Below are 14,549 nucleotides of genomic sequence, written 5' to 3' on the forward strand. Positions count from 1 at the left end.
ATTTCTTTGTCTTTTGTTAATCTTTATTCTTTCATGTTCTAGGCATTAATTTTAGCTCGATGTCAAGGTTCTGTAAGTTTATCGTCAACAAAATCTTTGAAAAATATGCTTGGTGAAACACCAGAATGGTTTGAACCTGCACCTCGAGTTACTAACACTTTTGATGGACGGTTTTTGGGCTTAGAGGTAAGAAGACTTTATTCCCTTTTACTACAATCTACTGTGTTATTTCCAATTTTTTTGTATTTGCTTCCAGAACTTCATTAAAATGATAGTTTGGAGGGTGTGCATGATACTGATGCAAGGGAAATAACTCTTGTTGACTAAGAGATTTATCATTTTTTTTTTTTTCAAAAGAGAATTTGCGATGCTAAAACCAATACAACTTGGAGGAATTGTTTTTTATTAAGATGTTGAGCATTGAAGGCTATTGCATTAGTTTGAAATAGTACAGTAAACTGAATTGAGCATTAACAGATAGTAATAGTGTAGTTTTGGCTTCTGACAAAGAAATACAAAATCTCCATTAATAATAGAAGTAATAGTATGTGAAAACATGTGCTTACATTGGCATTCTAATCTAGTCAAACATAGCAAAGGAAAAGAGTGCCAGAGTGTAGGGGTGAGAGTTACATTATTAATTGCTATAAAGGTGAAAGGTGATGCATGGTCACATGGTAATTATAAAAGCCTGGAGCTCCTATAAACAGGAATGCAAATGATTGAACATGTAGTAGACAACATCATCAAACAGCAGGTTTATATAGATCTGATGCAGTTTGGTTTTGTATCTGTCATCATTCGCTAACTGCACGAGATATCTGTATGTGCAAACAGGAAACTCAGTATGACATTGGTGTACTTGGGGAAAGCTTTTAACAAAGTTCCCAGAAAAGTGCTATGGTGGGCAATGCGAAAGATAGACTTAGAAGAGTGGTTTGTCCATTTCATATATGAACATTATTAGTAGAGTGCAGGTGGATGATTGTGAAAGTTTCAATGTCAAAGGTTAGAGTTCACCATGGATTAGTCTTTCCATTATAATTCTGTAGGCACTTTCAAGAGAGTTTCACTTGAGCTGTCTATGGGAATTACTCTGCGGTGATGACTTAGGTGAGTAACATGGGCTATATTTAGTTTAATTTAGTTTTATGCAAGGGTGGATAAAGAGAGAAGGGTGAACAATTCAGATACCTCCGATTTTTATGAAATTTTCATAATGCCCTTTTGTATCTAAAACTCCAACCAAATTATTAGTAACTTACATTTTACTACTATACATTTTTATATTACTATGTTAATTATATTCCATTCTCTCGTGAGTTAGTTGAGTTATAGAATATAACCAACTACACCTCTGCAACAGGGTATGGATCACCACCTATTGGCCATGGATGGTGATCCATTTTGTCTAAGAATGGTATCTTTGTGGCTGAACAATCCAAATATTTTTCTAAACAGTCAGTTGACTTGCAGCACTCCACTTTAGTTTGTTCTTGTCAAGCCCTAGTACCTAATGCGTATTCTTCATTCAACACTTGTGTTGCATATTTACCTCATTTGGAAGAATATGTAGAACAAGCACAGATATGCCATACTGCGAAAGTGCAACATGGACTTATTTGCAGCAGATTTGGCAAATTTTCTATATATTATTCCATTTATATTGACTGAATATTACATTTTAGAGATGGGTCTGTTTTTATTTTGAGTTTATCCTTAAATATATTGCATGTTGCTAAATATATTTATTTGAGAAAACGCATAGTGCATTTAAAATATTATCAACAGAATGGAATAATAAAGTTGCATAAACTATAAGTATTTTGCTGTTTATTAGTTTTTATTGTTATTTTATTAATAGTCTAATAATTATTCTATAATACAATTTTATTCAAATGTATTTAGGAAAATATTGGTTTAATCATATTTTATCTTTCAGTGTGCTTGCAAATTTGTGACTCAGCACAGCTTAAGAAACACCTCAAATAACAGTTCCTTGTCTGATGACGATCTGTTTGATGACAGTGATGATGAAGAAATGTCTTGGATGAGAAAAGTTACGCAATACACAAAACAAATATTGTATTACGTATCGGATAATGAATGCTTTAAACCAATGCACAAAAAAGCCAAGTAAGTTTAATCATATTTTGCTTGTTTGTTTATTATCTCAAGCTTTTTTTTAGACATATCTGTTATTTGCTTTCAAAGGGTTAAACTATGAAATAATGTTTAATTTGATGGTGTATTTGTATTAACAGTGACATGAAAATGGGTTCAAATGGTTGTGTATTTTTAAGGAAATAGTTTGGAAAGCCATGAAAAACATCATATATTTGGTTGGCATTTTTTGCAGTTTTGTCATTTTATTTCAACAAAATGATTTTACAAGTGAAAAAATATCTTTTTGACATAGACTAGAGATTTGTTACACTAAATTGTTTTTTTTGCAGATGGCAATTTTTTGCTTTATGAGAAACTTATATTTCTTTCACTTAAAATTATTACAGTATGCAATATAGTTTACAGAATACATTCTGATAGATATCTGTATATTAAGGCAGATGTTTTTTTATATTCTTTTTCACTCCAAACAAGGCAATATTGCCACTCGGAATATAAGGTACTACTACTTGGGATTGTGTCCAACAGGGGACTGTGGGAAGTTGAGTAGCAAGATGTCTGTTCATATTGTATTTAAACTTAGGTTAGTACAGTCAGGGAAACAGGAAAGGAATTTTAAAGTTTAGCAATCCAAGAAAATAAACTATTAGAGTAGAAGGCTTTCTAGCATCTAGGGACCTCAACAATGTAAGGGGTGGGATTTTTCTGCTTGTTGGGTTAGTTTTGGTATGTACGTCAAGGGGCTACAAGTGCTATGAGTTCATCAGAGCACATTCCAACAACTTGCAAAACAGGCACAGAGATGTAACATTGTGGTGATGGAACAGACGCTGAAACTTGGCTGACAGTGCGGAACTTATTAGATTTGACACTCTCTTTTAAACTCTGTCTTAGAATGAGAGACTAGTGGGAGATACACCAACCCAGATGTGATACCAATACTCCATGCATGGATAAACTGTGGTTTAGTCAATATATAGAATGTTTTCTGGTGTGAGTAATTTTATAGTACGGTAGAGGGAGTCCACTTTCTTTACTTGGCAATATCCTTGATATGTTTGTTCTAATTCATGTTTCCTGTGAATGTTAGACCAAGCAGTTTGAAAGATGGGCTCTCAGATAGGGTGTTATTTGTCATATCAATCAGTGGTTAAGGTTTTTGTAGTTGTTAAAAAAAAGAAGCTTAGAATTAGTAGCATTAAATGTTACCAACCATTTACTGCCTTATTCCACTTGATTGAAGGTCATTTTATAAGGTTTTTGCCATTACTTTGGATATGTGTACATTCATTTTTGTCATCATGTCGTTTATATAGTGTGATTCTCAGACACAATTTCATCAGGGAGGTCATTTATGAATATCAGGAATAATAAATGTCTAAGGATCGACCTCTGAGGAACACCTACATTAATGTGATGGTGTTTAGACATACGATCAAGGACAACCCAATTTTTTCTCTTGTATAGGAAGGATCTGATTATGTTAATTATTTGTCCAGAAATATCATTCGATTTAATTTTTGTGAAACCTTGTCAAAATCTTTGGATATATCAAAGGCTACAGCTTTAGTTTCTTTTTCTTTATCCAGTGCAAAAAACATGCATTCAGAGATGACTGTTAAAATATTTGCAGTAGAACAGGCTTGCCTAAATGCATACTGTTGGTCAGAAAAAAAGCTTAGCATTTACAAGATGTTGGACTAGTGTTTTATTGATTAAACCATGAAAGAGAGAGAGAAAACTGATAATTGAGTGGGTCAATTCTTTCGCCAGAATTCTTGAATTCTGGTATCATTCGCTAACTACAGGAGATATCTGTATGTGCAAACAGGAAACTCAGTATGACATTGGTGTACTTAGGGAAAGCTTTTAACAAAGTTCCCAGAAAAGAGTTATGGTGGACAATGCGAAAGATGGACTTAGACGAGTGATTTGTCCATCTCATATATGAACATTAGTAGTAGAGTGCAGGTGGATGAATGTGAAAGTTTCAATGTCAAAGGTTGGAGTTCACCATGGATTAGTCTTCCATTATAGTCCTGTAGGCACTCTCAAGAGAGTTTCACTTGAGCTGTCTATGGGAATTACTCTGAGGTGATGACTTGGGTGAGTACTACAAAGGCAATTTTCCAGCTATCAGGGAAGCAAAACTTGGTTGGGCATTTGTTGAAGACTTAAAGGACAGGAGCTAGCTCAGCGGAGAATTTCTTAATTAGTATAGCAAGGATACGATCTGGACCACATGTTTTGGAGTTGTCTTGTTTTTTATGATATTACGGATATGAAAAGTGATTTTCAAATTTACTAGGGCTTCTGTCTACGAAGGGAAATTTGAGGGATTAGTTTGAGGATTCTAAAGTGGAGTTAAATTGGGAGAATGCATGCTATCTTTTAGCAATGGCTGCAGCACAAGTTGAAGTGAATCATTGAGGAGAATGGGGCTTGTTATAGTATTTCCATGTGGGAACGTGTACTCGATGCCTGCTTTGCACCATTCAGTTGTCTCATTGACACACTGTTCGGCAGGAAGACAAAAGATATTAATCCATGTTGTCTCTCTAATGTATTTTCTGATGGCTCCTCAATCAGCCTTTTTAAAGCATCTTGTCATTTTTAGCAACAGCTCCTCAGCTTGGGGTTGAAAACTTAGGATGATGCCAACGAATATCAAAAGGTGATCATTGTTCCTAAGCGAGCTATAGATATTTGTCACACAATCATTGGGTACTGTAGTTAGGAATAGATCTAGAAATGAGGCTTGTTGATCTTCATAATCTGAGGAGGTCAGGAATGTGATTGTCTGTTAGGGAATGAGCTATAGACAAGCTATATGTGCTGCTACCAGCTGCATCTACATAACTCAAGAAATCAAGCCAACTACTGTGGTGGACATTAGAATCCTAAAATTATGTATCTGGGCGTTAGTATCTAAGGAGAATGCTGTATCTATACTATCAGAGATATGATTGATTAGGGTACAGTCCTGATTTGAGGGAGAACAGTAGGGAAAATATAAGTAACTAATGCATTGTTTTATAAGGCTAGACTAAAACATATAAAGGCCTAGTCATCTGATTCTAGATTGTGCTCTCTAGTTAAGGGAGAGTGTTACGAATGTAGATTCTAAGCCTATTCATGAATATGAACATAGATAAGACTTCTTGTAAAAGTTTTTCAAATTTTCAAGTAGTCTATTTAGCATTCCCGGTGGAATTGGTCTATATATATATATATAACCCTACAAAACTTATGCCAATTTGATTTAAATACTAAATAGACTAGTTGAAAAATTGAAAAAATAAAAAGTTTTATCAAACAAAAAACTGTTATTTAATAATATTTGCCTGAATGAAAACATGCTTCCTAAACACACTCATGCACGTACACACACACACACACACATATATATATATATATATATATATATTCTTGAGTTTATATATAAAAAAATATATTTTTAATGTATATATATATATATATATATATATATATATATATATATATATATATATCCCTTATAATATTGTACAAATTGTTTCAAATAAGAAGGTCAATGAAGTTATGCGTCCAGGTTCAGAGGAAGCTTCGAAGAAATACTGGTTGGTTGCATCCCAATGATCAAAAGAAAGAATCAGTCCCCAATCATAAATTTTGTTATTTTTATTTTGGTGAATGCCTATATTTTTTTTCTATTACCATTTTACACATTTTTCGCAACCTGTAACAAAAAATAATGTCTTTGGTTTATTTTGCTACTTTTCAGTGACAATCAAATATTAAAGAAAGACAGATACAGTATTCCAAAACAAAACATTGTGTGGTATGGTGATTAAAAGTTAACATGTTTGTTTACTGTTTAATTTTTTATCATTATTTGCCCAACCTGTTGGTTGTATTTCTGATTTATATTGTTATTTTAGTTTCATAGTCGTCAGTCAATACTTTTGTATTGTTATTATTTGCAGTAAAAAACAATTGTTAAGCTAACATATTGAGTATTCATTATTTTCTTGTATTAGTCATTCATCAATTTCATTATTTTTTACTCGATTTTTTCTTTTTATATTAAAATGACTAATTTACAAAAATGAATATTTTTTGAAGTGAATAAATATATAAACATGATATTAATAGATTATTCTACCATTAAAAATATGCTCACAACCCAGCAACAAAACAACCTTTTTCTTTAACAGATTTGCTGTAGTGTGATTTATGAACAATATATTTGCTATAAAATTTCCAATTTCCAGTTTACAATTCTTTTTAAAAGAACTTGTGTACCTTTTTCAAGTTTATCTAAAATAAGCTAGCTTAATATTGTATTTTGAATTTAATTTTTACTTATTTCATACATTCGACCAAAGCAAAAAAAAAAAAAAAAAAATTAGCTAACTAAAACCAAACAAATGAATTAAAATAACTGTTGTTCTAGAATTTAAAACATGCTTTTCATTAAAGCCAAAACACTAACTGAATTTGAAGTTTCAGTTGAGGATGTTGATATCACTGGAAATTCTTAGTTTGGCTTTACCTCCCATTACGAAGATTGTGATGGAGAAAATTTTGTTGATTGGAGTAAGAAATGATATAATAAAACATACAAAATATATTTAAAAAAAGATGAAACATTTTTAAAAAAAATTTACTTCTCTCCTAATGGTTAGAAATAAATTTCAGAATAATCAGCAAAATTATTAGATGTGTTATAAGTAGGACTGTGACAACAGAATATTCTTTTCATTCTTTTGACTCTCGGGTATATATCTGACACAGACACAATTAATCAACCAAGAACCACATCCATCTATATAAAAAACAAGATATTAACAGATATATACTCAAGAGTCAAAACAATGAAAAGAATATGCTGTTGTCATAGCCCTAGTTATAAGTTATCCTCTCTTGTCAAATATTTGTCCAATTGGCTGCTTGACACTCATGCACAAAAAGTAAGAACATTTCGAATTAATGTGCAAGAAATGTAATGCTATGGAGATTAATGAGAACTCAAATGTGAAGAAAGTATATTTGCATGGTGAAGCTATTGAAGTCATTTATTTTGTTTATTTGGTGATACCATTTGAGTACAGAAAGAAACAGATGCTAGTGTTATTAAAAGAATTCAGGAAACTTCTGCCATTATTAACGAGCAGAACATTACAACTGTCAACCTGTGCCACCACATGGCCCCACTGACAGCTTGCCATCTCAACATTTTTTGTTGTGGCTTTGTTCTTCATCTTTCATCATTCTAGTTCTGGCCCTGTCGTCATCTTGTTCACAATGACGACTGTTGATAGAGAGCACATGGGTTCACAAGTAAGAAAATAAAATAAAACTCAACATAAAGAAAACACAGAATCCGATGCTTTACATTTATAGTTGAACTAGGAGTGTGTTTGTCCCCATCTACCTTCTACATGTTAGTCAATATCCACGTGCTGTTGAGGCCATGTCAGTTAGTTGCTGTCAGTTAATCTCCATCTTTCAAAGCTTTTCCAACCTAGTCCAAGCCACGATCTGTCTCCAACTGTCTATAGCCCTGAACTGCTGTAAACATCCAACTCAATAACTATCATTAGTCAGTAATGTTGCAATTGGACTGTTGGTAAATGTACTGTCGTAAAACACTCCCAACCAAATACTGTCGTTAAGTCCAACTTTTGTTGCTTACTCATAACCACTCCCCAGTGTCATAAAACTAATTATATCACTATTTATTGTTCGGTCCCATCATTTGTCACACTCAAACCGACAATCTCATGTCAAGTTTCTTTTGTCTATCTTCCTAAACCTTTCCTCTTCCACTTCCTAAGGGTGGTCGACTATAGTCATGGTGTGATGATATATGGAACTGAAACCTGGCCAATAATAGTTGAGGATATGTGTTGCATGGTGTAAAATGATATGAGAATGATAGAATAGATGTGTAATGCGATTCTTAAAGCAAGGCTTATATCTGATGACCTCAGAGGAAGATTAAACCTGGATAGTATAGAAAGATGTGTGAAAAACAGAAAACTTTCTTAGTATGGTGTTATTGAAGGAATGAGTGTTCTTAGGTATGTAGACATAGAAGATTTAAGCTAGCAGTTGGTTAGCAGAGGAAGGCTAAGGAAAACATGAGGAGAAGTGATGAGAATCAATTTGATAGAAAGAGGGATACATATAGACAATGGCATAGCAAGTAATTTTCAACTTAAAGACAAATCTTTTTCAGTGTTTCTAGGTCATGTACGATACAGGTTTTCAGAAAGATCCTTCATTGACAAGCCAAAGAACAATGTCTCTTATTGCACATTGCTTTTTGCCTGAAAGAAACTTTAGCCAGATTGGGAAAATTATTTCCTTTGTGAATAGGCTTGTTTACATTCTGTCTAGCACTATTTACATTGGCTATATTCCTTGTTGCCAAGCTAATCAACCTTGATTCCAGTAAAGCAATTAGCCCTGATGGCATTCCTATTATGGTGCTTAAAAAGCTAAAGCTTAAACCAGAACTAGCTCCCATGCTTACAAAGCTGTTTAAGTGTTGTCTTGAAGAAAATTGCTTCCCAACACCCTGGAAAATCTCATCAGTATGCCCTGTATTTAATAATTCGGGTGATCGATCATCTGCCAGTACAGAACAATAAGTCTCCTGTGTGTCATGAGTAAGTTGCTGGAATGTGTGTTAAATGGAGAAGTAGTCAACCACCTCAGCAAAAATAAACTTCTTAGTGACATACACTAAGGTTTCTGTTCTGCTAGATCTGCAGCAGATGTGCTTACAGTTATATCTCATAGGATTAGTGAATCTCTTGATGGAGGTTTCCTTTCTAGGGCAGTTGCTCTTGACATATCTTTGATAGAGTATGGCATAAAGGTTTACTTTACAAGATCTTCAGTTATAGTATGGCTGGAAATGTCTTCTCAATTATTAAATAATTTCTCTCTGATAGGTTCATAAGAGTAGTGGTTGAGAGGCAGAAATCAGAAGCTCACAGTATTAATGCTGGAGTCTCTCAGGGGTCCATCCTGGGCCCAACTCTCTTCCTCATCTACATCAATGATCTTCCAAATCACATCCTTACATCATTCATAGACATTTATGCTGACAACATTACCATCTATGGTAGTACATCAAATGCCGTAAATGACCAAGTTCTCTCCGATTCTCTCTTCTCTGATCTTGAACATGTGGTACAATGGGGGAAAGAAGTGGCTGGTTACTTTTAATACATCTAAAACCAAGCTTTTGTCTTTATATCATCAATGCTCTGATCCCGATCTGGCATCAATTGAAATGAATGACTCTCATCTAGGGAAGGCTACATGTTTTGATGAGCTCCTGGGTTTGACCATTACTCCTGATCTGAAATCAAACGTACATCAAATCTGTTGTCAAGGTCGCTGGACAAATGGTGGGATCCTTCTACCGATCCAGTAAATATTTCACTGCTGATGCAATTCTCTATCTATATAAGAGCCAGGTACGTCCAAAGATGGAGTACTGTTGTCACATCTGGGCAGGAGCTGCTAGAAAGATCTTATCCTGCCTTACCAGAGTTCAAAATAGACTTCGTAACCTAGTGGGGGATGCCCTTTTCTCTTCCCTGCAACCACTTTCTCACAGAAGAGACGTTGCAAGCTCGTCTCTGCTTTATTGTTATTTTCATGGCAAGTGCTCGTCTGAGCTCCAATCTATGGTCCCCCCTCGCCAAACTTACACGAGATACGCTCATCTAGCTGAAAACACTATCAATAATTTCCCACACTCTTTATCTGTGCCTAAATCTAAATGTAGATTCCATGAACACAGCTTCTTTCTTAGAACTGCACACCTGTGGAACTCTCTTGCGTTTGCTTGCTTTCCAGCTGACTATAATATGGTTGTCTTCAAATCCAACGCAAAGAAGTTCTTGATGAGTCGTTCCCCTTAAGTAATCCAATTTACCAAATTTCCACTAACAATTACTACGACATTGTCCCATTGACCACTGTACACTTATTAACCCTTATCCTCGAGTGGCCTCTAGCCTTGATAAGTGTTGATTCCTTTGGAAAAAAAAAAAAACAACAACAAAAAAAATTTCACTTTTATAGATATATAGATAGGGATTAATATTTGCAAAATAAAAATGGAAAAAGAAATTCACAAAACGCAGGCATCAAATTTATACGTGAATTAATTGATAGATTTTAGGACCATTCTGAAGGGGAGATTATGGAAGGGTGGTAAAAATGGCACAAGAGCATAAATGGGAAAAATAGCACAATATAAAAATCATGTAGAATATATATAAAGCGAAAACATTTAGAAGTTTGTCAATTTAAAAAAATTAATTATATCTATATTTAAAAGGACCCTTAGCTATCTTTCTCCAAAAAATGAGATTCTGCTTTTATTAGGCGATTAAGTGTAAATTTCAAGTAGGGGGATCATTTTTCATATAAATTTTTATCAAATGATCTCTCATTCCTAGAACAGTCTAACTTTTTAGGACAGGTAACTAATCTTTAGTCCGTGTATATAATAAAAGAGGTGCAGTTTTTCCCCTCTTGATCAAAATACCGTAGGTTTACAACAGCAGATGGCACATACAAATTTATTATGTTTACACTATTAGCCATTACCTTATTTAACTGTAGAACAACATCTTAGACACATTAATTTGTAATATTAAAATATTACATTTATTACTAGGAGTGATATCATCGTCATCATAACCTACAGAGGAAGTAGTTCCTATTATACTCCCTATTCTGTAAGTCCTCTTACGACCCCATTTTTCACCACATGAATTTATACTTTTTCTTACTTTCCTGTGTCTACGCCGTCATTAACTGACTACTGAATTCATACACATCACATACTCTTACCACTTTTCATCTACAGAATTAATGATGCCTCCCTTTACATATACACTGGCTTTTGATTGGCTGAACTCTAAGCATCCCTACATTCTAGATTAATGATTTCAATATGGCCTCTTCTGATTACATACATACAAAAGAGAAACCTTCTGGATTATTACTTATTTCATTAAACACACCGACAATGCATTACACATGTATTAGCACATTAAAAAAAAACGTTGCTGTGTGTGTGTGTGTGTGTGTGTGTGTGTGTGTGTGTGTGCCATTAAACTAATAGGCCGCATAAGCTTCCGCACGTGTGTGCTGTGCTTGTGTTTACACATATACACATGCGTATGTGTTTGTTTACATGTATGTGTGCCATAAAACTATTAAGCCGCGTAAACTTGGACACGCATGTGATATCTACCTAAAAATGTTCTCAGCGGCATTGGACCGGGTCGAAACTGATACCGTTTGAAAGGGCAATGTCTCGGTCGAATATGTGAGAATTAGAAAAAAACAGTCAATGTTTTCCTATAGAAATAGACGTTTGCAGTGACGGAGGGTAGCAAAAAATTGTTCCTTCATGACAATTTAGTTAAACATGCATGCACGAAAAACATTTTTTCTTGAATTTGTTTAAATAGAAAAAAAAAAAATGATGTTATCTAGCTGATGCATTCGTGGAACAATGATTAGGGTGACAGTATCGTTATCTTCAGGTTGCACGTTCGCATAAATGGAATTTTATTTTCGATTTTTAAAGTTTTGATATTTAAACAGTTATTTATACCATATTTTTTTGTTTGCTTATTCTTTATTTTCCCTTTTTTTATTTTTCCATCAGGTTCGTTTTTTTTTGATTGTTTAAAAAAGTTTTAACATTTAAACAGGGTTATTTATGCCATTTTTTTCATTCACTTATTCTTTTTTTTCCCTTTTTTTCTTTTTCCATCACGTTTGCTGTTTTTTTTTGTTTTTTTCCGATTTTTAAAACAAGTTTTAACATTTTTTCATTCGCTTGTTCTTTATTTTCCCTTTTATTATTGTTTTCATTTACAACCCCCCCCCCACTCGGGCACCCCCGTTAGTATCTAATAATATTTAATATTCCAAGTCTGACTTGCAATGTTGTAAAACCACACAAAATCACCTTAAAAAGAATTTATCAGTCATAGCAAAACAAAATGCAGAAGTTCAGCACCTATCAGGTTGGTGACTCTCTTTTGAACCCTGTCTAGGAGTGAGGGATTAGTAGTAGATGCACAAGCCCAAATGTGACCACAATATTCCATACATGGGCGAATATTGGCCTTGTAGAGATACAGGATACTTTCAGGCGTAAGTAACTTTCTAGCACACTAGAGAGAGCCCACGTTATTCGCAGCAGCTTTGGCAATACTCTCGATGTATCTGTTCCAATTCATGTTCCCTGTGAACGTTAATCCAAGGAGTCTGAAGGAAGTACTTTCAGGTAATGTATCTTTAGCCATTGCTATTGGTGGTTGAGAAGGTTTCTTGTAATTATTGAAGAAAACAATCTTAGTCTTGGCAGTATTGAATGTGATCATCCATTTTTGTATCCATTCCACTACAGATTGGAGGTCTTCCTCTAGTGTTTCTGCCATTGCCTTAGATATGTGTTTATTCGTTTTCCCCTTGTGCCTGTTATAGAGCATGGTGTCATCAACAAATATATGCATCTCAGAGACAATTTTATTAGGGTTGTCATTTATGAATATTAGAAATAATAAAGGTCCAAGGATCAACCCCTAAGGTAGACCCGCATATATATATATATATATATATATATATATATATATATAGAATGGACTTTTATAGAATGTGACAGGGCGTCTACTTTTCATCCAATTCGCGCTTAAAGAAAACACTTATTAAATTCTTTTTCTGATAACCTTCTCCTGGAGCCGGTCCACGTGTATAAAACGGACTGAGCACAAAATCTAATTCAGTTCGTCATGCAATTTCAGGAATGAGCTACTCTTTGCCCGACTCCGTCTATTGACGTTAAATCATCAGCATGGCTTCTGTAGTTTGACCCTAGGCTAAGCACATGGTGCAAACACAAGAAGAAAAAATAAAATGTTTTTGCAGCTAATATAACGCTTAAATCTCACTGGATTACCCCCCCCCCCCCAATAACATTTGTCGCATCAGACACATTTATGAAAACAAATTTTATTTCCTTTTTGGTTAAAAAAGAAAGAAACATTTTTCTCTAAAGAAAAACATTTTGTCTCAGTTGGAGAAGAATTTCTCTTTTCTCTTTTTTTTTTTTTTTTTTTACACAGTTTTTAACACCAGTTCTATCAGATTCTATTTAAGAAAAAAATATATAAAGTCCTAGCGACTATACATAGTTCTAAAAACATAGCATATATTTCCAGGACTCTGTTTCCAAGAACATTTCCATGTGTTGCTAAACGATGGACGATTTAATCTTTCTCCTGCATGTTAAATCGATATACGCATATTATAATACAACCACAATAAAAAAAAAGATGATTTATTATTTCTTGCTATGTTAAATAAAACAATATTATAAATTCTTATATTCGACTTCATCTTGATGCTGATGCTGACACCTTTTTAATGTTTTTGTTTATGTCTAGGTACTAGAAAAACATTATCACATTCACCCTCATAACACTGGTGACACTCTCCGTTAATCTGGTCCCTCATCATAACAATACCTATCGATTATGTGAGATACTAATAAACGGTCAATGAGTATCTCATGTAATTGATAGGTCATTAAGCTTAAAAAAGAAAGAAAATCTTAACTATCCAAACTCCAACTTGAATTAAATGCGTACATTAATTTATTCGTTTGTCTATTTAATTTCATCAAAAGTAAAAAATAAAACTAATTTTAAGGGTTTCATTACATGAAGAATGGAGTTTTGTTTTTCTTTTTCATCTTAAATTCTTTATTAAATCAGTTTTGTCTCAGCCAAAAAAAAAGAAGCAAATAATCAACAAATGAGCAAAAAAAGTTTATAGAATAAGAGATAACGAAATGGAGTTTCATTCTATATTAATAAACATCTTCATTTATCATCCTCATTAGTAGCATGTACAAGTGGTTAGTAGGTGGAAGTGTTCTTGTGTAAAGATAGAATTAATATATTGCCTGCTTGTTGAGGAGAGAACAGCTCAATCCACACGTGCATCATGCAGCCAGCAGTCATCAGGACGAAGGAGTCCGGTTAAAGGAGAAAGAAAGAGCAAAGTCTTCAGTGTATTTAAGTATTGTAGGTGTGTGTGTGTGCCGCTGTATCAACGAGAGTCTGTAGCATGATAAAGAATGTTCGTTTGAGTATCACACGTGGAAACAAATGGGAGTTAGAAAGTCGCCATGTTAGCTTTTTGTACTCCCGTTCAGCCTGGGGCCAAAGGCCCAGGCGAAGTCTGCTGCCTGGAAGAATCAGAAGGAAAGAGGGTAGGAGTTTCAAATTTGCTTTTATGTCACGTGATTGAGAGCTGGCTTGTGATTGGACAAGCCAAGGAGAAAATGGATTTTAAATCTCGAGCCGCGAAAATTAGCTCTTGCTTGT

At 34.1% G+C, this 14,549-nt stretch overlaps 1 protein-coding gene across 3 annotated transcripts in view; it reads left to right on the forward strand.

Annotated features, from left to right (window-relative positions):
• The window catches only part of LOC145276919 (NBAS subunit of NRZ tethering complex-like), a 199,874-nt gene that overhangs the window by 34,821 nt on the left and 150,504 nt on the right, over positions 1-14,549 (forward strand). For 2 of the 3 annotated variants that reach the window (XM_080128386.1, XM_080128387.1), the window contains exons 13-15: positions 43-186; positions 1,943-2,136; positions 5,891-5,947. In XM_080128386.1, the coding sequence (XP_079984512.1) occupies positions 43-186; positions 1,943-2,136; positions 5,891-5,947 (395 nt within the window). The remainder of the gene's footprint in view (positions 1-42; positions 187-1,942; positions 2,137-5,890; positions 5,948-14,549) is intronic. The other variant, XM_080128388.1, reaches the window with a different exon arrangement.

The sequence above is a fragment of the Euprymna scolopes genome, chromosome 5 (genome assembly GCF_053919585.1).
Source record: "Euprymna scolopes isolate OS-2025 chromosome 5, ASM5391958v1, whole genome shotgun sequence".
In the NCBI taxonomy this organism is placed as follows: Eukaryota; Metazoa; Mollusca; class Cephalopoda; order Sepiida; family Sepiolidae; genus Euprymna; species Euprymna scolopes.